This window comes from Trematomus bernacchii, unplaced genomic scaffold (genome assembly GCF_902827165.1).
Source record: "Trematomus bernacchii unplaced genomic scaffold, fTreBer1.1, whole genome shotgun sequence".
Taxonomy (NCBI): domain Eukaryota; kingdom Metazoa; phylum Chordata; class Actinopteri; order Perciformes; family Nototheniidae; genus Trematomus; species Trematomus bernacchii.
Genome location: NW_022987562.1, coordinates 62884 through 87648, shown reverse-complemented (window position 1 = coordinate 87648; position 24765 = coordinate 62884). Strand labels below are relative to the sequence as shown.

The 24765-nt window shown below is 40.5% G+C and overlaps 1 protein-coding gene across 1 annotated transcript; it reads left to right on the top strand.

Moving 5' to 3' along the window:
* The first annotated feature begins 3059 nt into the window (after positions 1-3059).
* Positions 3060-6785, top strand: LOC117477466 (putative leucine-rich repeat-containing protein DDB_G0290503). Its single transcript, XM_034124142.1, has one exon. It carries the CDS (start codon positions 3132-3134, stop codon positions 6783-6785), a length of 3654 nt encoding a protein of 1217 aa, XP_033980033.1. The 5' UTR covers positions 3060-3131.
* Positions 6786-24765: the final 17980 nt, after the last annotated feature.

Genomic DNA, 24765 nt, shown 5'->3' with positions numbered 1-24765 from the left:
TCTCTCTCAAAATGGTAATGTGCATTATGTTTTAATTATACTTCTTATCATTCAGAAGCTTTTTGTGTGTGTTTATGTTTTACTGAGTGCTTATAGGCTATTTCCATCCCAGTATTCAGTTAACTATTTATTTTCTGTGCACATTACATAGACTAGCTAATATTCTACCTACTGCTTGGGACTTTGAGTCTTTAAAATGTCCAATGTCACAGACTGGGACTTACTTTAGAGTCAGTTGTATTTACATTCAGTATGACTTGTTCAATGTGAAAGAGTATACTGCTCAATAAATAATTATCACTTCACCACCTCTCTTGACATCTAGGCACTTGAGAGTGAGTCAGAGGCAGAATACAGGGACAGTGGAGAGAGGTCCATTGCTGAGGTGAGTGATGAAAGGGAAATGACAGTTGAGAGTAAATTGTGATGTGGACTCTCATCCCAGGATTTTAAGGAAATCAGTGGGGATATTGAACAGGAAACATTTCAGTCAAGGGGCATCATATGACCAATATAGACAGAAGAGCAACATTTATTTGAACATTTAAGTCAATGATACCATTCCTAGGTGAACTTAACATCCGTATGGAGTCAGATCAGTCTCAATATTAATAAATGCTCACAGAAGGATTCACAAATGTATTTTGCGATTTATATATAAATGACTCTCCACAACAATATCTCTCAATGCACTCACAAATATTTATTGTTGTATATAAATGTACAAAAAATGTAAACTGCTTTTTATTAATTCAAAGACGGCTCTGAATTAATAATCAAATATGTTTCCTTTCTTTACTACTGGATGAAATTACAAAATGTACCCATCATTTTCCTCATGCTAGTATAGCCACATAAAAGTATCAAACCACCTGTTAAAATGCACCAGAATACAGGAAATCTATATTTTTTTTCGCCCCCACACCCCCCCTTAAAAATGTCCCCCCCACATGACGTAACGGCTCCGCGGAAGTAACGTAACGGCTCCACGGATTGGTCCATTTGGGTATGGGCACGTCACTGTACCCAGTAAGAAAACAATGAAAAAAGAGAAATCTCCAACGAGGCGTTCAGGGGCAGCATAGACAGGTATTTTCTGTGTTAGAATTTTACTCGCTACAGGGTGTACTTTGAGGGTTTGTGACTTTGCAGACCGTTTACATGCATACAAACCTTCATAACACACAAGGGGACGGGTAATAACCGGAAAAGCATGACATGGGACCTTTACATTTAATTTGTATTTAGCGTGACTTAAAACATCTGTCCAGGGACTACAGATGAACAATTGCCTCTTGGCTAACAACACAGGTATTGCACATAATGTGTAAATGAAAAGAGTATAAAATAAACAAACATAAACAGTAAATAATACACTTTTCAAAATACAACATAAAATGTAACTCAAAGTCAAATATATGCATATTGACAGTGAAAGATATATATATCTGTAGACTATCGGTCAAATATACACTATGAAGCGCCAATTTACAGCTTAACATTTAATCGTAGAATATAATTCACATCAAGTGTGCAAGAAATAGCATTTTCAATTAAATATAAATGTTCAAGGTACAGTGTGAAGACTATCGGATTAGTGAATTATGGTTGAATCAGAGTTCACACAGTAGTGATCACAGTTTCTTGATTTCCTTGTTGCTTTTTCAATCAGAACTTGAATGAATCGATAAATGCAATGCTAGCTTTGAGTTTTTTGAATATCAGAGTTTGTAGTCAGTGATTTGGAACTCTTGATCACTATCAGCTGTCTAGTGTTTAACGGAACACAGGCATTCCCTCATTTGCATAATTCAGTTACAGGGATTCTAGAACCTGTTCTAGAACATAGAGTGTCACAGAGGGCACCTGGCTTTGGTCTCAGAAGGCATAGGAACACTGGGAGACATAGGAAGCAACAGTTGTTAAGATATCTTTTGACAGACAAGGTGAAAAGTGAGATTCTAATACAAGAGGAACGATTTTTAGTTTTTTAGTCAGCCTTAAGTGTCTACTCGCTGTCTGTGTTGAGAGCTGAATTGTTTCAGCATTTGAGTTTATTTACAGAAACAAATATTGAAATTCCTGCTCTCATAGTTGTTATCTCCAATTTCTGGAAAATTGGGAACCCATTGGGTTACTGAATACGATATTTATTCTCTTCTAATATTGACCCTTTCACGGATAAATATCTCAAAACCGAGATGGCCGACAGAACGGCAGTCAGACACAGTCACTCTTTCATATCTTTCCAATCCTTCTATGGAGAGCGACTCTTGCAGGTAAGAAAATGTGACATCAATTAACAACTAAGGAAGGAAGGAGGAAGTTGTCAAAGTATTGTTTTATATTGGGAGGAAATTACGATTAATCTTCTGTCCACAAAATTTGACATCATGCATCACTGGCTATATTTCAACTACAATTCATACTACCACTGCTACTGTTGTTGTTGAAAAAACGTAATCTACAGTAACCTTTTTAGCTGTAAATCAATACACTTATGTTATTAAGGACTGCAGATAGAAATTAGCTGTAAACTAACACACACGGACAAACGGACAACTATTTTACAGACACACCAAAGTAATAATTTCTTGAATAATCTGATAATACAGTGTTGATATCTCCAATACATACAGACAACGCTGGGCTGCACTAACATGGTGTTAACAAAGTGGTTGAATGATAATATGGTTTTAAGATTAACACAAAGAAAACAAAGGACATTGTTTTTGGCTCCCCATCTGACTCATTACAGTAAGTCCTTATTGTTATCAAAAAAGAAAATCTTAAGCAGGTAATTTCATATAAATACTTCAGTGTAAGGTAGACCATCCGCTATCTTTTAAAGAGCAAATTAATACATCTGTAAAAGGACACAACATAGAATTATAATTTTCTTTTGGTCTTTTGGTTTTTGTCCTACCATGTTCTGAACAATGAAGTGAATCCCAGATAAAGTGCTCGTTAAAGGGTCTTGAACATATTATAAGTGAATGTTATATAATATTATGTTAAAAGTCTGCGCACATGTTTCTTGGCTTAAATTATGTCAATTTATTGCTGATCATATTGTTAATTTTCCCAAACAGCAAGGCTCTCAGCCCTTTTTTGGCTCGTGGCGTGCGCCGATGTTTGGATCTGCACATACAGATGTTGTGCAGGGTCACAACAATGGAAAACATCTTGCCATGTCTCCTAAATCCTTGCTGCAGCCTCTGGATCAAGTTCTTCTCTCCGCTGAGGAGAAGCTCAAGAAGCGGAGCCTGGCACTGAAGCAAGTCAGCACCTCTAAAGCCCTCGAAGAGCTAATGGGCCTTCAGACCCAGGCCAGGTTGGAGAAGGAGGAGATGGAGGCCAAGATAAATCAGATGGAGGAGGACTTTAATAAAGAGAAGACAACATGGTCGGATCTGAGCTGCCAACGGCTTGAAGAAATTAGTAGCTTAGGGACGGAGCTGTTGGATGCTCAGTCACACATTGACCACCTGAAGGAAGAAAATGCTAAGCTGACGATGAAGGATGACAGCACTTCTGAAGCCTTCAAAGAGCTAATGGGTCTTCAGACCCTGGCCAAGACGGAGATGGAGGCCAAGGTGAATCAGATGGAGGAGGACTTTAATAAAGAGAAAACAACTTGGTCGGATCTGAGCTGCCAACGGCTGGAAGAAATTAGTAGCTTAGGGACGGAGCTGTTGGATGCTCAGTCACACATTGACCACCTGAAGGAAGAAAATGCTAAGCTGACGATGAAGGATGACAGCACCTCTGAAGACCTCAAGGAGCTAATGGGCCTTCAGACCCAGGCCAAGATGGAGAAGGAGGAGATGGAGGCCAAGATAAATCAGATGGAGGAGGACTTTAATAAAGAGAAGACAACATGGTCGGATCTGAGCTGCCAACGGCTTGAAGAAATTAGTAGCTTAGGGACAGAGCTGTCGGATGCTCAGTCACACATTGACCACCTGAAGGAAGAAAATGCCAAGCTGACGATCAAGGATGACAGCACCTCTGAAGCCTTCGAGGAGCTAAAGGGCCTTCAAACCCAGGCCAAGATGGAGAAAGAAGAGATGGAGGCCAAGATAAGTGATATTGAGGAGGACTTTAAAAAGGAGAAGACAAGCTTAAGGATGGAGCTGTCGGATGCTCAGTCACACATCGACCACCTGAAGGAAGAAAATGCCAAGCTGACGATCAAGGATGACAGCACCTCTGAAGACCTCAAGGAGCTAATGGGCCTTCAGACCCAGGCCAAGATGGAGAAGGAGGAGATGGAGGCCAAGATAAATCAGATGGAGGAGGACTTTAATAAAGAGAAGACAACATGGTCGGATCTGAGCTGCCAACGGCTGGAAGAAATTAGTAGCTTAGGGACAGAGCTGTCCGATGCTCAGTCACACATTGACCACCTGAAGGAAGAAAATGCCAAGCTGACGATCAAGGATGACAGCACCTCTGAAGCCTTCGAGGAACTGATGGACCTTCAGACCCAAGCCAATGAGGAGAAGGAGGAGATGGAGGCCAAGATAAATGAGATGGAGGAGGACTTTAAGAAAGAGAAGACAACATGGTCAGATCTGAGCTGCCAACGGCTTGAAGAAATTAGTAGCTTAGGGACAGAGCTGTCAGATGCTCAGTCACACATTGACCACCTGAAGGAAGAAAATGCCAAGCTGACGATCAAGGATGACAGCACCTCTGAAGCCTTCAAGGAGCTAAAGGGCCTTCAAACCCAGGCCAAGATGGAGAAAGAAGAGATGGAGGCCAAGATAAATGATATTGAGGAGGACTTTAAAAAGGAGAAGACAAGCTTAAGGATGGAGCTGTCGGATGCTCAGTCACACATCGACCACCTGAAGGAAGAAAATGCCAAGCTGACGATCAAGGATGACAGCACCTCTGAACACCTCAAGGAGCTAATGGGCCTTCAGACCCAGGCCAAGATGGAGAAGGAGGAGATGGAGGCCAAGATAAATGAGATGGAGGAGGACTTTAAGAAAGAGAAGACAACATGGTCAGATCTGAGCTGCCAACGGCTGGAAGAAATTAGTAGCTTAGGGACGGAGCTGTCGGATGCTCAGTCACACATTGACCACCTGAAGGAAGAAAATGTCAAGCTGACGATCAAGGATGACAGCACCTCTGAAGCCTTCGAGGAACTGATGGACCTTCAGACCCAGGCCAATGAGGAGAAGGAGGAGATGGAGGCCAAGATAAATGAGATGGAGGAGGACTTTAATAAAGAGAAGACAACATGGTCAGATCTGAGCTGCCAACGGCTGGAAGAAATTAGTAGCTTAGGGACAGAGCTGTCGGATGCTCAGTCACACATTGACCACCTGAAGGAAGAAAATGCTAAGCTGACGATGAAGGATGACAGCACCTCTGAAGCCTTCAAGGAACTGATGGACCTTCAGACCCAAGCCAATGAGGAGAAGGAGGAGATGGAGGCCAAGATAAATGAGATGGAGGAGGACTTTAATAAAGAGAAGACAACATGGTCAGATCTGAGCTGCCAACGGCTGGAAGAAATTAGTAGCTTAGGGACGGAGCTGTCGGTTGCTCAGTCACACATTGACCACCTGAAGGAAGAAAATGCCAAGCTGACGATGAAGGATGATGGCACTTCTGAAGCCCTCGAGGAGCTAATGGGCCTTCAGACCCAGGCCAAGATGGAGAAGGAGGAGATGGTGGCAAAGTTAAATGAGATGGAGGAGGACTTTAATAAAGAGAAGACAACATGGTCAGAGCTGAGCTGCCAACGGCTTGGAGAAATCAGTAGCTTAGGGACAGAGCTGTCGGATGCTCAGTCACACATTGACCACCTGAACGAAGAAAATGCTAAGCTGACGATGAAGGAGGACAGCACCTCTGAATCCCTCGAGGAGCTGTTGGGCCTTCAGACCCAAGCCAAGACAGAGAAGGAGGAGATGGAGTCCAAGATAAATGAGATTGAAGAGGACTTAAAAAAAGAAAAGACAAGCTCAAGGACGGAGCTGTCGGATGCTCAGTCACACATCGACCACCAGAAGGAAGAAAATGCTAAGCTGAATATGAATGATGACAGCACTTCTGAAGCCTTCAAGGATCTAATGGGCCTTCAAACCCAGGCCAAGATGGAGAAGGAGGAGATGGCGGCCAAGATAAATGAGATGGAGGAGGACTTTGAAAAAGATAAGACAAGCTTAAAGATGGAGCTGTCGGATGCTCATTCAAACATCGACCATCTGAAGGAGGAGCTCTTGGATAGCAGAAGACAAGCAGAGAGAGAAATCACATCTCTTCAAGAAAGTTTCAGCATTCAGATACAGGAGAGTTCTGCAAGGATTTCTGCCACTGTGGATCACTGGAGAGAGGTGATCCGGGGCACAGAGGAGGAAGCTGCCACAACATTAAGGGAATCGAAGGAAGCGTGGCAGGGGAGATTTAAACAGCTGGAGGAGAATATTGAATCAAAAGGAGGTCTCATCTCCAGCTTGATTGATAAAATGAGAGCATCCGCAGACAGTCACAGGCAAACCTTGAACCTGCTGAGCCGAAACCGGTCAGAGCTTTGCGAGAGCCAGAAGAGCGTTGAGAGTAAACACGATGCCCTGGAAGAAACCTACCAGACGGAGCTGACGGAGAAGGAGAACAGCTGTCAAAGAAGAGTGGCAGAGATGGTGAGCAGGAACGAACTGGAGAGGTTGCTGCTCCAAAAAGAAGCAGAGTGCATGCGTAGGACCAGCGCACTGGAGGAGGAGATCCAGCGGCTAATCAGAGAGAAAAGGCAGCTGCAGGTATGACTGCTCTACTTTCAATTCACATTTTAGGACATTATATTAGTTTGAACATGAGTAGGTGTAAACAGCTACAGACTTTATGCTAAGCTAATGTTGCAGTTTTAGCTCAGTCAAAAACAGGCATAAGTATTGAAGTCTTGGGGAAAATGCAAATAAGAGTATCTCCTAAGATGTCAAACAAATTCCCTCTTTAAAAAGAGCTGTTAAAAGCTAGGCTAGCGGTTTTATCCTACTTACCCCCTTTTGAAAACCAGGGCTTTTTTATCTAAAGACATTATAAGAATTACAGGAACAATTTCTTCGGAAACAGGAGCGATGACTTGGGTGTGAGAAGTTTTGATTTGTGATTTTTAAATGTACTGATACTGTATAGGTTTTTGAGGTTGTGGCTGGTTCCACCTACTTCCAGAATGTACGGCCCGTCCACACGGCGGCGTGCGTTTAAGCTTGCTGGCGGGGGGGGGGGCTGAAACTCGACCAACAACCAATCACATGAATCTCCCGCCCCGGACACACAAGCACGCGGTTTGATTGGCTAGAGCTTGTACTGGCATATGATTCGATTGGCTGACGCTTCCGCCGGAGCTTCAAAAGTTGAACATTGCTCAACTTTTGCAGCGAGCAACGCTTCTGAAGCTACGCTTCGCTCCCACAATGCAGTTCGGTGAAACGTGACGTCACCCCATTCAAAGTGAATGGGCAGAAGCGTTAGTCTTGCAGTTCTAACTCTTGTCAAACACAGACATGAGTGTAAAATAAATATTTTCATCTAACTCTTGGAGTAGAAGAAAATAAGTGGTGTTCTTATCTGATGCTATTATAAGCAGGAGGACACAATTGTTTTCCTGCCTTGTAACCCCGGTGTAGTGTCCCCTCGGCAACAGACCACTCAGAGCTGGTGATTACTTCAGTTTATTACCATACCTGCATTTCAATGGACAACATAAAATGGACACGTGAGCTGCGTTTCTGAAGAGATCCTCACGCGGTATGAAAATCTCCTTTACAAAATAAGTGTCCAATAATCAACAACACAACAATGATCGTATAGTGGTAGTATAAACAATGTGAAACATTAAACATAAACAAACTGGTGTACAAAACTCACATACCTGCATTTCAATGGACAACATAAAATGGACACGTGAGCTGCGTTCTGTTGGAGAGATAGCACCACGCTCACGTTAGCCTATTAGCTCAAATTAGCTATTGATGATCACATTAATAAATCATATAACACAAATAGCCAATCACACAAAAAACATGTTGCTGTGAGCATTAAACGACTAACATTAAACTAAACAAACACAACAGAACGTTATTGTCCTAATAAAATAATAACATACATTTTGTTTACCGACATAATACAATAGCACCTAACTCTCAAGAGATCCTCACGCGGTATGAGAATCTCCCACAATCCATTGCGGTAACAAAGCTACAGTAATGCAGGCACACGTTTGTAACACCAGATGGCGTAATTCTCCAATTTAACCAGGATTTTACACCAACCGTTATAACTCTGTAGCGTTGACTTGGGTGTGAGAAGTTTTAATTTGTGATTTTTAAATGTACTGATACTGTATAGGTTTTTGAGGTTGTGGCTGGTTCCACCTACTTCCAGAATGTATCCTAAACTTAGATAGTCTTGCAGTTCTAGCTCTGTCAAACACATACATGATCTAACTCTTGGAGTAGAAGAAAATAAGTGGTGTTCTTATCTGATGCTATTATAAGCAGGAGCACTGCACACCATTGTTTTCCTGCCTTCAACATTTTTTTTCCAACACCTCGGTTAGGGTTTAAACACCCTGATATCTTCCTTAAGATGACATCTGTCTTTCCACTTTACAGTTTTTAAAAGCACAGCCGATAGTGCTCTGTGAGTTTGATGACAAACCAAAATGTTGGACCACACTTTCACTGGCTAGCTGTATTCAGATTGCTATTCAATTCATTTAAATCAGAAAGCAAAAATATAATACATACTTTTTTTTCCAGATGCTTCCCAAAAAGCCGAAAAAGAAATGGTGGAAGAGACGACTTCACCTCAGGAGGCGGCTACATCGAGCCACAGCTAGTACCTCCAGAGATGGGCTCCGTGCCTCATTCTAAGTAGTGGTCCAACTTAAGCCTTAATTACAAACTAATTGCTTGCTATTTTCTACATTACACACACATTACACTGTTATTACATCCATATTACACATAAGTACACCCATGTTACACTATTATTACAGCCATATTACACTGTTATTACACTCACATTACACTTTTATTGCACCCATATTACACTTTTATTGTACCCATATTTCACTTTTATTGCACCCATATTACTATGTTATCGCACCCATATTACACTTTTATTGCACCCATATTACTATGTTGTCGCAGCCATATTACACTGTTATTACATCCATATTACTATGTTATTGCACCCATATTACTATGTTATTGCACCCATATTACTACTTTGTCCCACCCATATTACACTGTTATTACATCCATATTACACATAAGTACACCCACGTTATACTATTATTACACCCATATTACACCCTTATTACACCCATATTACACCCTTAATACACCCATATTACACCTTTATTACACAATTATTACACCTATATAATACTGTTAATACACCGACATTACACATTAATGCATACCTATTGTACCTATTTTAAACCGTTATTACAACCATATAATACCCATATTACACTGTTATTGCACCCATATTACACTCTTATTGCACCCATATTACACTCTTATTGCACCCATATTACTATGTTATTGCACCCATATTACTATGTTATTGCACCCATATTACTACTTTGTCCCACCCATATTACACTGTTATTACATCCATATTACACATAAGTACACCCACGTTATACTATTATTACACCCATATTACACTGTTATTACACCCACATTACACTTTTATTGCACTTATATTACTATGTTATCGCACCAATATCACACTGTTTGTACATCCATATTACACATTAGTACACCCAATTTACACTATTATTACACACACATAACAATTATATCGCACCCATATAACACTGTAAATGCACCCATATTACACTGTTATTGCACCCATATTACACTGTTATTTCACCCATATTACACTGTTATTTCACCCATATTACACTGTTATTGCACCCATATTACACTGTTATTGCACCCATATTACACTGTTATTGCACCCATTATTATTGCACCCATATTACACTGTTATTGCACCCGATTACCCATTAATACACACTTATTACACCCATATTACACCCTTTATACACCCATATTACACCCTTATTACACCCATATTACACAATAAATACACCCATGTTACACCATTATTACACCTATATAATACTGTTAAAACACCGACATTACACATTAATGCATACCTATTGCACCCATTTTAAACCATTATTACAGCCATATAATACCCATGTTACACTGTTATTTCACCTATATTACTGTTATAAGACCCATATTACTATGTTATCGCACCCATACTACAGTGTTATTGCACCCATATTATCCATCAATACACCCTTATTACACCATATTACACCATTATTGCACCAGCATTGTATTAAGGGTGCAATATGGGTGCACCATATTGCACCCTTAACACACCTATGACTATTGTAACTCTCACTTAATTTGTACTACCTTACTTCTCTCTTATCTTAATCTATACCTATATACTCTCATGTCCCAAATATGAATGTTACTAACCCAGCCTCCCCAGAGTTTTCTTTTGTTTCTCTCACCTCGCATGTTTTAAAGGTGTCTGGATCACGAGTCGTGGCTGTACCTGTTGCTGAGGTCCTTACTACTTATTACTCTTTTGACGGCATCCTGAGGATTGTTGACATCAACCTGGATCCATTTAGATTTTCTTCGAATTTCTTCTCTTCTCATTGTCTTTTCTAGCATTTTTTGACTGTCTAAATGTATTGTCTTTTGAATTTAAACGACACCCATTGCACGTCTGTCCGTCCTGGGAGAGGGATCCTCCTCTGTTGCTCTTCCCAAGGTTTCTTCCATTTTTCCCCATTAACTGGGGGGAACTTTGGGAGTTTTTCCTTGTCCGATGTGAAGGTTTAGGGACAACGGGTGTCGTATTCTGTGCAAACTGTAAGGTTTAAATAGTTTTCATGGTATTTTTGGTAATTAAGAATAAATACACTCACTTTAACTATAAATCCTTCAAGGTATTGGTTCTTGTGTTACTGTTTCCATTTTTAACACTAACTAAAATGGCTTGATTGAAGAAAACCGCTACTCTGAGAAAAAACATGGGTTTTGTTTCCTCTATTCTTGTCTTTTACAGATTACATTTTTTTTTCAATGGTGGAAAAGAAGTTAGCAGCAGATCATTACAGACAGGTCAATTTCTGACTGAACGGGTATATCAGGGGCCAAAAACATGCATTTAAAAAAGTTTTCAAGTAGAAGATGTACAGTACAGCTTACCTCTGCACCTGCACCTTGGAGATAAAAAAATAACCATTCCTAAAATCAGTTCAGCCTTCAACTTGACCACACTGTCACTAAAACAGGGATTCATTTGTGTGAGGACCTCCATCACGGTCAGAAGACACATTTTACTAACATTACAAAATATAGGATGAGAGGATCTTTCCCGAAATAACCAGGTGTGTTTTCTCCTTAATAAAATAAAAGCAGAACTTGTTGTTAATACCAAGTGAATATATGCTTTTTTAGTTATTTGGGCAACATTTAACATGAATAAATAAATGATCAATTAACCATAGAAGCCGTACAATACATTATATAGTGTGTGTGTGTGTGTGTGTGAACGGCCATTATCAAAGGTCTCTCCTATTATTTACGGCTTTTGAAGCTAGTTAATGTTTTAACCATTTATTTTATGTAAGTGTCACATCTTCACATTTTGCTTTCACTAAAGAGTTCAAGTTTATCGTCATAGTTTTGAGTTCAAAGAAGTTGAAGATGAATATAGGCATTAAATACGCTTAGTCATTGTGTTAGTTTTACACCTCTCGTCTAGCCAGGGCTTTGATGAGCCATCAATAAATCCGCCGGAAACAAGTAATGTTGTGACTCTTTTTTCCAATTGAACGGTCAAGTATGAAGTTCAGCCCTGGGACAGCCTTGTGCCTCACTGCGCCAGTATTGTCAATTTCCTGACTGCGCGAAGACATACAACCTACATAACTTATTTTTTTAACAGCAAGGCCCTTTGAGAGTGTCCGTGGCTGAACCATATTTAACCTTTCTGTGTCAGACCACCCGCCAGTGGCTGGGCCTCTGGACGCCATTCACCACCGCAGTGGCACCGACAAGCTATCCGAATATGATATAGAGCTGGAACGCAGGCGAACAGCACAATTTATATCCCACGAAACGCAAACATCTTTAGAAGATGTGTTGTGTGCCGCCTCACAAAGGCTCTGTAGGCCACAATGCCACAGCAGCGGTATAAATTACCTTCAGTTAGAGGTGGTGGGTTTTATGTAGAGAACATCTACACCATGCTATTCCCATGATAAAAAAGAAAACTTTTCCCAGGGGGGCTTGCTGAGGAGCTATATCAGTGATTATTGTCATTTTTGATAATGTTTGGTTTGGATAGTGAAATATTAAAAGCACAAAACTATAAGTGACATTTAGAAGTGCATTTGTAAACTCAACGTGAACATCTATAGAAAAATAAAACACTACAATTGTACAGGCCACTAATGATTGCATATTGTTTTCTCAGCCATTTCAACTTTTAAAACATTTAAAAAATAAAGATTTTTGGAAGCCCATGACATCTTTAAATGTTTCCCCACAATTGATAAGCAATTAATTGATTAGCAAGAAAAGTGACTTAAAGGTGGGGTATGTAATTTATTTCAGAAACACTTTTTGTTATATTCCATGGAATGCTCTTAACATCCCGATAGCAATGAATATATTAAATGCTTTGACAATAAATCCATACATTTAATCTGTGGAAGCTGTAAAAAGCACGACCAATCATCTGAGCCGGCCCGGCTAAAGTAACTGGATGGCCTACCTGCCTGTCAGCCTTCCATCTCGTGCACAAACTTATCTCGTGCCCTCATTGGTCATGTGCGCGTTCGTGTGTGTTGGAGGAGGGGCTCTGTAAGGAAGTGGCAGATTTTTTCCAGTTGTGTATTTTCAAATTCTAGCGCACTCGAGCTGGTTTCTCCAAAATACCCTACCCCACCTTTAAGTCAATAATTGATTGTAAAAAATAGTTGCCAATTAACTTTCTGTCACTCAACTAATTGATTTATTTTCATTTGAAGACACATTCAGATGTCAAATTAAAAGTATTTTATTGACACGCAGACTCAATCGTTTCCTGCATTTGGTCAATGATTATGAATAAATTAAAAATAAATAGAGATTCAATAGGTTTTAGAATCTTATATGACTAAATTATTCACTACTAAATAAATGGAGCTATTCCAAGAAGAAATGTTGAATGGCAGTCTCCTAATATTTCTTTACTTTCCTACCCAGTCTATGGCACTAAGCCCAATTCTTTTTTATTAGAGATATAAATAATCGTCTCTGCACATGGCAAACGTTACGCAAACAGGAGTAAGCAGGATGGTGTGTGTAATACTGTAAACCAGTGTGTGTGTGTGTGTGTGTGTGTGTGTGTGTGTGTGTGTGTGTGTGTGTGTGTGTGTGTGTGTGTGTGTGTGTGTGTGTGTTCATTTCAATAACACAAAATATGACCATGTGCAATTGTGTGGCTCATGTGGATTACAACTGGAGTGTAATCACTCAATTGTAATCCTTTACACTAATTATTTCTAAAAAGTAAAACAATTACTGTGACAAGTTAGTGACTCTGAGGTACAAAGTAAAGGCTTACTGCCCAACACTGCGGATGCATACACTCTGTTATTCTGCTTTTAGAATCAATGTATTGTTGGTTTTACTCTTTTCATGGGATTTGTTGACCATAACAAACAGAAAAATGTAATAAAAGCAGATTATCCTTTAATGCTTGTGCAGAGAAAAGAAGTGTGTAATCCATGATCCACGCCTCTTGTTGTGAAAGTGGTCAAATGTTCCAGTTTGACTTTAATTCATCAGTCAGTCGCTCTCTCTCTGTCTTTTTCTCTCTTTTTTTATCACCGTGCTGCCTTGTCACATCTTCACACCTCAAACATTTTCTTATCTTCCTTACCCATTAATCTCCTTCTCTGTTTGTGCCCCATCTTTCCATATCTCCCCGCTGTCAGTCTTTGTGTCGTTTCTTTTATCTGCGGTTCACATCAAACGCTGGCACCAGATTGATTCTCATGTGAACAAGGATGCAGTGGGGGGCAAGGGACCTCTTCCCCGGGCTTTGAAGCTCCTTCCCATCCTGTGGACCACCCCCCCCCCCCCCCCCCCCCCCCCCCCCCCCCCCCCCCCCCCCCCCCCCCCCCCTAACCAAACCACTACCGCAACACACACACACACCCACCCACACATTGTTTTAATACGTTTTTGCATTGCGAAATTGCATTTAAACAAAAAAAGTGGATAATACTGAGGAATACTTTGCTTCAAACAGCATAGTGTCCAAGGTTGCTCATTATATTGTTTTCCTTCTTCAGCGATACGGTCCAATTTGAATAATGTAGGAGTATTTCTTCAACATATAAAATCATCAATCCGTACATCTTCCATTTAATAAACATTACATATGAGGAAGCACCAACATATTTAGTATCAAAAATGTGTCCTCTAAGATTTTATTTATAGGAAAACCTGCGTTTCTTTAAGCTTATTCAGGCAGTAACTTAAACACAAACAATGACAGACATGAGCACAAAGTAGAGTTTAAAAAAGCAGAAATAAACTCTGAGTTTCCTGATTATGTAATCTGTTACTCCCCACACCTGCGTTCGAGTGTCAATAAAGTTTTTTTTTTTGTTTTTGCAGCCTCACAAACCTTGTGGAAATAACTTCACTAGCAAGCAGGTGGTCTCAGTGAAAACATCTGATTAAATGACTGTAGACACTGCAGTATGAAAAGACTGATGATAACAAAGTGGACGGCAGGATCTTTCCTCAAGAGTTGGTGGCGACTAAAAATCTTAATTAATATTGTACTAACATAAATCCGGCCTTCACAAACCAGAATCAAAATGACTGCTGTCGTATTTTTTAGATGTGTCTATATGTTACCAATTGCAAACACTTTAGCCACAACACATGATCACAGGTCTCCTGAACAATGCTGCTTTAAATTGAGGAAGACATGTATTGTTTTATCCCACCAGAACAGGGAATAACTGTTGTGTATCGTCAAATGTGTTAGTTATGTTTGTGTATTTTGTCTGTCATTTCCTGTTTTATTTTGTACCTACCTCTTGTCTTTCATTTCAGGCCCTGTTTCTTCCTCCCCTTGTGTGTTTTTCCCGCCATCATCAGTGTCTGCACCGCCCCTGATTATTTCCACCTGTTCCCACTCACCTCATGTTTAAATAGTCCTGTCTCTCCCCTGTCCTGTGTCAGTTCGTCTTGTTTGTTTCTCCGAATGGTCGTGCCAAGCCTCAGCTCAGAAAGGATCGCTTTCACTCATGTCAGGTTTTGTTTCTTTTGTTAATTTTGTAGACTTAAGTTTTTTCTCTTTTTGTTATGCCTAGTTTTTTCCTCTTTGTGAGCGCCTTTTGTTATTTCCAGTACCTACTCGGTTAAGAGGGATTACCTGATCTGTGAAATTAAAATTACATTTTTTTACATTCAAGACTTTGTCTCTGGGTCGTGCATTTGGGTTCATCAGTTTGTGTCGAGGTCCTGACAATAACTGCATATTACTGACACATCAGGAGATATTGATCAACATTACTTCGCTGTAGTACATATGCCAGGCCTGTAGGTGGTGCTGTTCTCACAGAATCAGCCCTTGCTAAAACAGATCTAAAACATTTCAAATTGAGCAAAATGAGGCATGGCTAAAATGCATGATCTGTTTGGCATTTTGAAAAAAAAAAAGTATAAATATGCCTCATATAGGTATGGTCCTACACTATATTATTCAAATATAGCATGATAGGTCCACTTTAAATAAAAGTGATGATGATTTTTAACATCAAAAGGACATTCTAATATCAAAATAGGTAAACTCAAACATCACTTAATGCAAATCCAGTCTACAACACACACTAAGAAAAAGCGACTTGCAATTTGAGAAAAAAATAGCAGAAACTATCAAAGCATGTCCAGTGCAAAGTATTCATTTCAAAGATTGTAATGACCAAACGTGTTGCAGTTGCTGATTAAATAGAAAAATGTTAAGGAATGTTAAATTATGTTATATCATAAAAATGGTTTGCATTCTTCATAATCAGATTTTAACCTGATGTATCCCCTAACCCTAACCCTAACACAAGTTTAGAAAAAACACAACTGTTACCACACGACTAAGATTGTGCATTCTTGTTGCTCAAACACAGAATAAAGTCAAGTAACGCCATTTTTGGAAACTGCTCATAAAATGTCACCTACTTATCTTCCTACAAACAATATGTTGCTGCAGGCCTTGAGGCCGACTGAATGAAAAATAAATGGTGTTATTTTTTGTATTCTTTACCTCGTTCTCTGATTATTGTGCCCCCATTTCGAGCTCCTCTGGTTCAGGTTTTTTTTTGCTTCCTGCTGCTAGAAGAGTCGGCGGTGGCGTGCCTTCCACTGGCTTTGTTGGGCCAATCAGCTCTTTGGCAACATCGAAAGGCTTTTTCAATGTATTTGCAAGGATTTTTTTCTTAATTTCTTCAGTCAACTTCTCTTTTGCTGAATTCCTCAGAACCTCTTTCAGCACATTGCCCTCTATTATAATAATTTTGTCATTCAGAAATGTTTCGTTGGAAAAAGAACTTTTTTCTTTTCCTCTTACACACAATGTCAAGACGAAAGCCACTAAAATAATTACAGATAGAGTACCGACACCGATTTGCTAAAGAAAGAAAGAAAGAAAGAAAGAAAGAAAGAAAGAAAGAAAGAAAGAAAGAAAGATGGTTATAATGCAACAGCATTACTTCAGATAGAACTGATGCTGATAAAGTAGATCCAGAGTGTAAGCACTCACCCAGGATGTGTTCTTCAGTTTAGCTTTGAAAACGTTCTCGTTGTCTTTGATATCCTTCTCAGCTTTGCAGGCTAACTTTGCCTGTTGTTCAGAGCCGTCATTCTGACAGCAAACATACCAGTCTCCATCGAGGAACAAAAAAGCAACCCACAGCAAGCCGACTAATAATGCCCTTACAAGGTGACGGACATAAAACCAGCAAGGACCGCAGGAGGAGCATTCCCAATGAGAGCAATGGTATCTACAGACGCTTTGGAAAGAACTGTCCGTCCACAGTATTAAGAAAAGTATGATAAAGGGTGGCAGAAACATGTACAGGAAGCAGATCGAGGCTTGTGGTTTGCAGGTGCAGGCAAAATCCCTGTTGAGCAAAATAGTGTAGGTGAAGATAGATATGACCGCAGCGTAGGTGCTCAGCTTCTCAGTGGCGATTTTTGTTATAAGGCTCTGCATCTTTGATGTGCGGGTGGCATCAACTGACAATGATCACAGTTCTGCAGCGGGACATTTATATATACCCACAAAAAAAGCATTTCCTGTTTGTTTTTACAAGCAGTGACAGGGATGCTGGCACCGTATTATCTTGTGAACCCCAAATGTGTGTCATCATGGCACACCCAGATCTGTGTATCAGCGATAGCATTGCAACCGCCAATAAATACTGTGAAAAAAAATGTGTCTCACCAGATTGGGAGCAACATATTTCTGTGACAGAGATGGCCATCAAACATCAAAAACATTATGTTAACCTCTGCGCAGACTTGTTTTTTTGCAGCTCACTTACACAATTTCTCTTACTGAAGTCTCTATGAACAGTAGGCTTCATTTTATAATGTAGCATGTTTTTTCTTAAACAAGTTATTTGAGAAAAGTCTGTTTCAGATTAACAACATCGTTCACACCTTTTTTCTACTAATACTGCATCCCACTGTCGTTAATATGTAAGGCGTTACTGTGGTGGCGTTTTAATCCTTGTCTACGAATTTAATAGCCACCTCTATCGGGTTGTGGGTTTTGACGCGCCTCTCTTTGTTTCCAAACAAATGAGCTGAGAACATGGTTGAGTCAGATGAGCTTTATTCGTTAGTCCACACATTTCTTCGCTTCATCTTAAATCAAAGTTAATAGTCTCCAAAAGAACAAAAAGAACACGGTCAAAAGACTTTTCCGTTTCCCCGTCTCATCACCATCAGCTGTGTCCTATCAACCTACCATATATAGGCATATAGCCATACACGTGATACTGACGCACATAACAAATAATAAGTGAGCCTTAAATTAATACATTTTAAACCATAGTATGACTCACAAAAATACCTTGAGATGGTGAGTTTAATCTAATTTATATTATTATCAAGCCTAACTATCAGACAATAATAACTCAAGGAAAATGGCTCTAACATACCAGCCCCTAATTGCTTATTACATAGCAATTACCAATTATAATATATCAAGAGTCATTTTAACAAAACATATAACATCCATACGTAGCATAGTATATTGCATACTTTCAAGTTCATAATTGCATACTTTCAAGTCCACAGTAAGACCAGTACTGAATGTGTAGGTCTAGTACTAATTGTCTGTAATGTTCTGCTGTTCAAAAGGCAGCCTTTGATGGGGAGGTAGGAGACCAAGAGTCTAGTCCTTTTGTCTAACAGTCAGAGGTACACGTGACTGAAAGGCTAAGGCTTAGTAGGCTCAGTCTATTGCCTCCAGGAGCAGACATAACTTAGTTATCGGTCTTTCAATGGTACTTGTCTTGGTTTTAACCAGGACACTCCTAACAAGTCCTTTTGAACCAGGAAGGGTCTTAACTACACGTCCCAGGAGCCAAGTGTTCCTCGGTGCATTCTCATCAACGTTGACGACCAGGTCTCCGGGGGTGAAGTTTCTTTTGATAGTATTCCAGTTGGGCCGTTCTTGCATCAAAGGAAGGTATTCCCTGGTCCAGCGCTTCCAAAACAGGTCAGCAAGGTATTGCACCTGCCTCCTGGCTGAAGAGTTTGCAGCTGATAGCCAGTAACGTTGAAGGAGTTTGGAGAGCATGTGACCTGAGTGACCAACTTGATGATGTATGTGGCTTAGTATCAACTTGGAAATACGAGAATGTTTAAGTAGAATCATTGGATGTTTGAAGTCAGTTGGCATATCCATCTTTGTAGTTCTTCCTCCAACTCTCAGAATCCCAGCATCAATGATAGAGTCCAGCTTGTATAGGGAGCTTCCTCTATTGCACTGTTTGGCTTTATCCAGCAAGGCAAAATCCTCTTTGAAATGCTGTCTCTGCTCGTGGCAAATAATGGCCTTTTCAGCATTTTCCGTGTCCTCTACTGAAAGTCTTAGTGCATTAGCTGTAGGCCTTTTGAGCAGAAGCATCTGATTCTTCAGTCGCTTTCCTTTATCCTGCTTTACTGCAAGATCAGTGGAGCAATCTTTCCTCTTTTCTCTCCTCTGCAGGAGCTTTCGGTCATCAGCTGACATTTGTCTTTCCTCTTCATACTCGTTTTCTGGAAAGTCATTAATATATTGTCTTTCATTAAGCTTCTCAAGGTGAACAATTGAGGTCCTGTTCACTACTGCCACAGGGGTTTCATCATCCGGATCTGTGGAAGCATTAGGTGGACCATTAACGACCCATCCTAACAGTGTTTTCACTGCATAGGGGCCATTTCCTTGGCTATTTATAACTTTCCATGGTTCCATAGCCTTTGGAGTATTTACTCCAATAAGAAGTCCCACGTCAGCATCTATTTCTCTTATTTGGATCTCCTGCAGATAAGGCCATTTCTTGAGGTCCGCCTGGGTAAGAATGTTTCTTTTGTTCTGAGTGTAAACCTTGGGCAAATGTATATATGGGCCATCTTCCATATGTCCCACTTCTAGACTCGTCAACTCAAAACTCCTGACTGTTTTCTCTGTTCCCATCGTTTGAAGAAGGACTTCAGTTCTCCGTCCTCTAGCACCAAGCTGCCTCATGAGCTCCTCTGTGCAAAATGTGTCGGTACTACCAGGGTCCAGGAATGCATAGGTCAGTATACTTTTATTTCCATGGCAGAGTTTCACTTTCACTGGCACTATGGCAAGTATGCTGTCTTTACCAGCCCCGATTCCTTCACCTTCTCCTACTGAAACAAGAGCACTGCTGATGGATGTATCTTCAGGCCTTGCTCCTCCACTCTTCTGCTGTGCCTTATCATGTTTAAAGTTCTCAGTTTCAGGCTTAGAAGATCTTTTAATGTGCAGAATAGTTGGGTGTCTAGAATGACAGATTTGACAGGTCATTCTCCTGTTACAGTTTCTGCTCAAGTGCCCCACCTTCAGGCAGCCAAAGCATAGTCCCTTCTCTTTCAAAAACTCAATTTTAGCTTCATGAGATATTGAATGTATTTTATGGCATTCAGCTAAAGGATGCTTACTTGTACAAAAAGTACATGAGGTGTCATTGTTAGTGGAGGAAATGTAGCTTTTAACAGGATATTTGTCTTCTTTGGGTTTCTCTGCACGGCTGTCTGACACTATAGCCACTGTGGTTGCACAACTGCTTCCTTTGCTCTTATTTCTATATGAATCAACAAGAGTCTTGGTCTTGAAAGCCGTCTTTATACTGTTAAGTTGATCGGGAATGTCGCCAAAGAGAGGGTCTTGAAGTATTCTACTTTGTCTTTCAATAAATACCACAAGGTCATGTAATCTTGCTCTTTGATGGCTCCGCTCCAGAATGTCACAAGCTGCTGTTCTCCACTTCTCCCTTAGTTTGTAAGGTAACTTTGAAAGAATGAGCCGTAGGTTGGATGGCAGGTCCAGCTCCTCCATGTCCTGCAGATCCCTCATTGCATTACAGCAGCCTCTCAGAAAAAGTGCATAACAGTGCAGTGACTTTCCATCCTCTGCCTTTATAGTGTTCCAGTTGAGAGCTTTCCCCATATATGCGTTTGCTATCTTGAGGTCATCTCCAAAATGCACTTTTAGCAGTCTCTTAGCTTCAGCAAAGCCACTATTAGCATCCATATGAAGGCAGCTTCTCACCAGTTCCCTGCAGGATCCCGAAGTATATTGCTCCAGGTAATATAATCGATCCTGGTTACTGGTGGTTTTCTCCTCAATGCCATGTTTAAATGCCCTCACAAATATTTGATAATTCAGGGGATTGCCATCAAAGACTGGGATTTCCCTAGTGGGCAGTGATGTTTGCTTTTGTTGAAGTACAAGTAAATTAACAATGTCATTTTGTCTCTGCATCACAGTCAGGAAATTGTCATTATTATTTGTCCCTGTAATTCCTGCATCTCTAGCTGTGTGTTGAGGGCTTTGGTTTGTATTATCAATATTTTCTGGTGGTCTTGGTTGTTGGTATAGAAGCCTTTGAAGTGGTGTTTTGGGAATGGCTCCAAACTCAGCAAAGGTAATTGGAGACGGCTCTGCATCCATTGACATATGTGGTTTTACTCTGTAGTCTTTTACATAGTCATTCATGCCGTCTTGTGTTGGATTTTCTGAACCAGTCTCAAAATGCTCCAGAACTTTCATTTTTGCATCAGATTCAGCTAGGCTGGCTTCCATTTCCATCCGTTCGAATCTAGCTTGCAGTTGAGCCTTTTCCATTTCAAGTGCATGCTTTTCCTTTAATCCTGCTGCCCGGGCAGGGAGGGCAGCTCTTTCTGTGGCTATTTTGAGGTGGGTTGAGGAAGCAGAAGAAGTTGTTGATCCTGCTTTTGAGCTCCTCCTGTGTGATGCATTGGAAACACTGTCATGGGGTTCAATCAGTATCTGAGGATCCATTTGAGAGCTTTTCCACATTTCCACATCCTTAAGGAAATTCGTGAATGCAGACATTTTTGGTTCATACCAATCCATTCTCTCAGTTTCCCTTATTTCCTCAGATAAAAGCATTTGAACATGTCCATGACACTCAATAGATTCATTGAGTAACATCTTGAACGTTGCAACAGCTTCATCCACCTTTTCCATATTTCCACCTCGCACCAGTAATGTTTTAATTTCATTCATTCTGCAGGTGCATGCTCCAAGTTTTCCTCTTCGCGATTGGCTGAGAGTTTTAAATCTCTCCTCTGCAACATCAGCTGGAGGAATATCAGGATCCATTGTTTATTTTTGTTTGTTTTTTCTTCAATTAATCCACATGAAATAAAGTCATTAATATTTCCAAGAACAGTTCTTCGTGAATCCTGTTTTTGTGCCAAACATTCCTTTAACGTCCGCTTCCTTAACTGCGTGATAGTTCATTAATGCATTTCATTGTTTAAGCATTCCAACAGCAATTGTGGATTATCTTCATTTCATATCATCCCCAGTAAGCATCATGATATCACTGGATGGATTTCCCTTTCGTTTTGTCAAACATCCGTAACTATGCACACATCAGTCCTTGCATTGTTTGATGAAGCGATCCCATTGTAAACAGCGTTTCATTCATAGATTCCGGGCCGGCATGGTTTACTCACGGCCTCCTCCTCACGGCACTTTAGAACGTCCGATCGCTGTTTCCAAAGCAGAGCTGAAATCCACACGAATCCTGTGCTTGTCCTTCGAAGTTTTTATCCACAGCTTACGGAGTCTTTTGACTAATGTGGTGGCGTTTTAATCCTTGTCTACGAATTTAATAGCCACCTCTATCGGGTTGTGGGTTTTGACGCGCCTCTCTTTGTTTCCAAACAAATGAGCTGAGAACATGGTTGAGTCAGATGAGCTTTATTCGTTAGTCCACACATTTCTTCGCTTCATCTTAAATCAAAGTTAATAGTCTCCAAAAGAACAAAAAGAACACGGTCAAAAGACTTTTCCGTTTCCCCGTCTCATCACCATCAGCTGTGTCCTATCAACCTACCATATATAGGCATATAGCCATACACGTGATACTGACGCACATAACAAATAATAAGTGAGCCTTAAATTAATACATTTACATGACTCACAAAAATACCTTTAGATGGTGAGTTTAATCTAATTTATATTATTATCAAGCCTAACTATCAGACAATAATAACTCAAGGAAAATGGCTCTAACAGTTACCATTATCCTCAATAGAGTGGTGCAGGGATGACGTATTTACCCGGAAGTAAGCTGCGCATGGGTTCCCTCAACAAAAAAGCAACGGGATTTCTCCATAGGATTTTGGAAAATAGCTTGAAATAAGGTCTGTGGAAAACTAACCTGTTAGATAAATGCACGTTTTGTTCAGCCGAATAATCTCCACATGTCTACCCTACTTTTATAATTTTCGAATTGTAAATCTAATCGCCAGAAGCAAAATGCTAACGTTATGCTATAAACGAACTACAGCCGAGTCGCACGACTTCAACGTCACGCCAACTTAAGATCGAGATTCAAAACTACAGATTCAAAATGGTACGAGTTGAAGCGTTTGTTTGAACAGTTTGCAGGAGGCGGGTACTTGCTTTCAAGCAGAACAGGGCAAACAAATTTAGAGGAGTGTATACGTGTTCGGTGTAATGACGTACAACGGCCTCGACAACTTCTGTAGTCCTATTCAGCCACTTGGTAACAACCATCGTTTTTCAGACACGTCAACTCTTCAGAAATCTCCAGTGGGGTCACTGCTGATGGATTTAATGTCGTAGAACAAAACGTGATCCGTCTCTTAAATGTGTCTCAACCACAGACCTTATTTCCAGATATTATCCTAAATCCTATGGAGAGATCCCATTGGCTCTGAGACGAGGGAACAGGAAGTGGTAAAATGCTAACTCACTTCCGGGTTTTAGGACTCGTCACTGCAACACTCTATACTGAGTTATCTTCTCATTATTATAGAGCTTTCTGTTTCTGCTGGAAGAACGGTGAAAACATTATTTTCACCGCCCTGATAAAACGTTATCAGGGCGGTGACGTTATAAAAATGTCACCGCCCTTATTATTGAAAAGCTGCCACATGATTATCTGTTTTGCCACAGTAGAATTTGGAGGAGTACAGGAAATCTAAGTATGATCTCCGGAGAGCAATCAGCGGTGCAAAGAGACAGTACAAAGACAAGGTGGAATCTGACTTCAAAGGCTGTAACACCCGGAACATTTGGGCGGGACTAAGGCCCAGGCTCCACGGGAACGCATACGGCAAAACGCATAGGATTAACGCAAACGCAATCGCCAAAAAGCTTCCGTCCACACGCAATATACACCGGATAGTGTCTTGCCACACGAGACAGCTCCGTTTAGATCCAACCGCTGGAAAAGCTGCAGTACATATGCCGAGCCTGTACGTGGCGCTGTAACTTCCTCCACAAAAGCAGTGAAGAAGAATGGTTGTCATGGCTGCACTTCTGTTTATTCTCCGCGGTGGGGGCCGAGGGAACCGGGCAGAGTTTTTCGCCGGTCAACGTGTGTTAACATTTAAATCTTCCGGACAAAATTATAAAAGTGCCGGTCAAAGGTCTTCATTGTTATTTATTGAGCTTTAAAACAAATGAATAACGATGATATAATGATATATAATAATAAAATACACGGAGGCTGTCTCTTTTTCCTCTCTTCTGACAGCGTCAGTGTCTGTCTCATGCAGCAGCTGATCCAGTAATGAGTGACCCGACAGTAAAAATAAACATATTTATAACTAGTTTAGGTAGTTTGAGAGGTAATTAAAATAGCTAAGGGTGATGATCTGACTTGAAGTGTGTGTTTTGCTCCCGCTGCATCACAGCGGGAGGAGCTGCGTGTCTCCGTCCTGTCAGATTAGACTTCACTCGCGTTTATGTCCATATCGAGATAAAGATAAATAATCTGAATTCAGTGTGCAGTGTACTTTTGCGGGGGTGAGCAGCAGAGGCAGGGAGAGGCGGGGCTATTGCGTCGTCATTATCAGAAACGGATGACCGTATAGGCTACCACACGGA

What these genes read in the sequence shown, in the direction of transcription:
- LOC117477466 (XM_034124142.1), top strand. Translation starts at nt 3,132, where the DNA reads ATGTTTGGATCTGCACATACAGATGTTGTGCAGGGTCACAACAATGGA.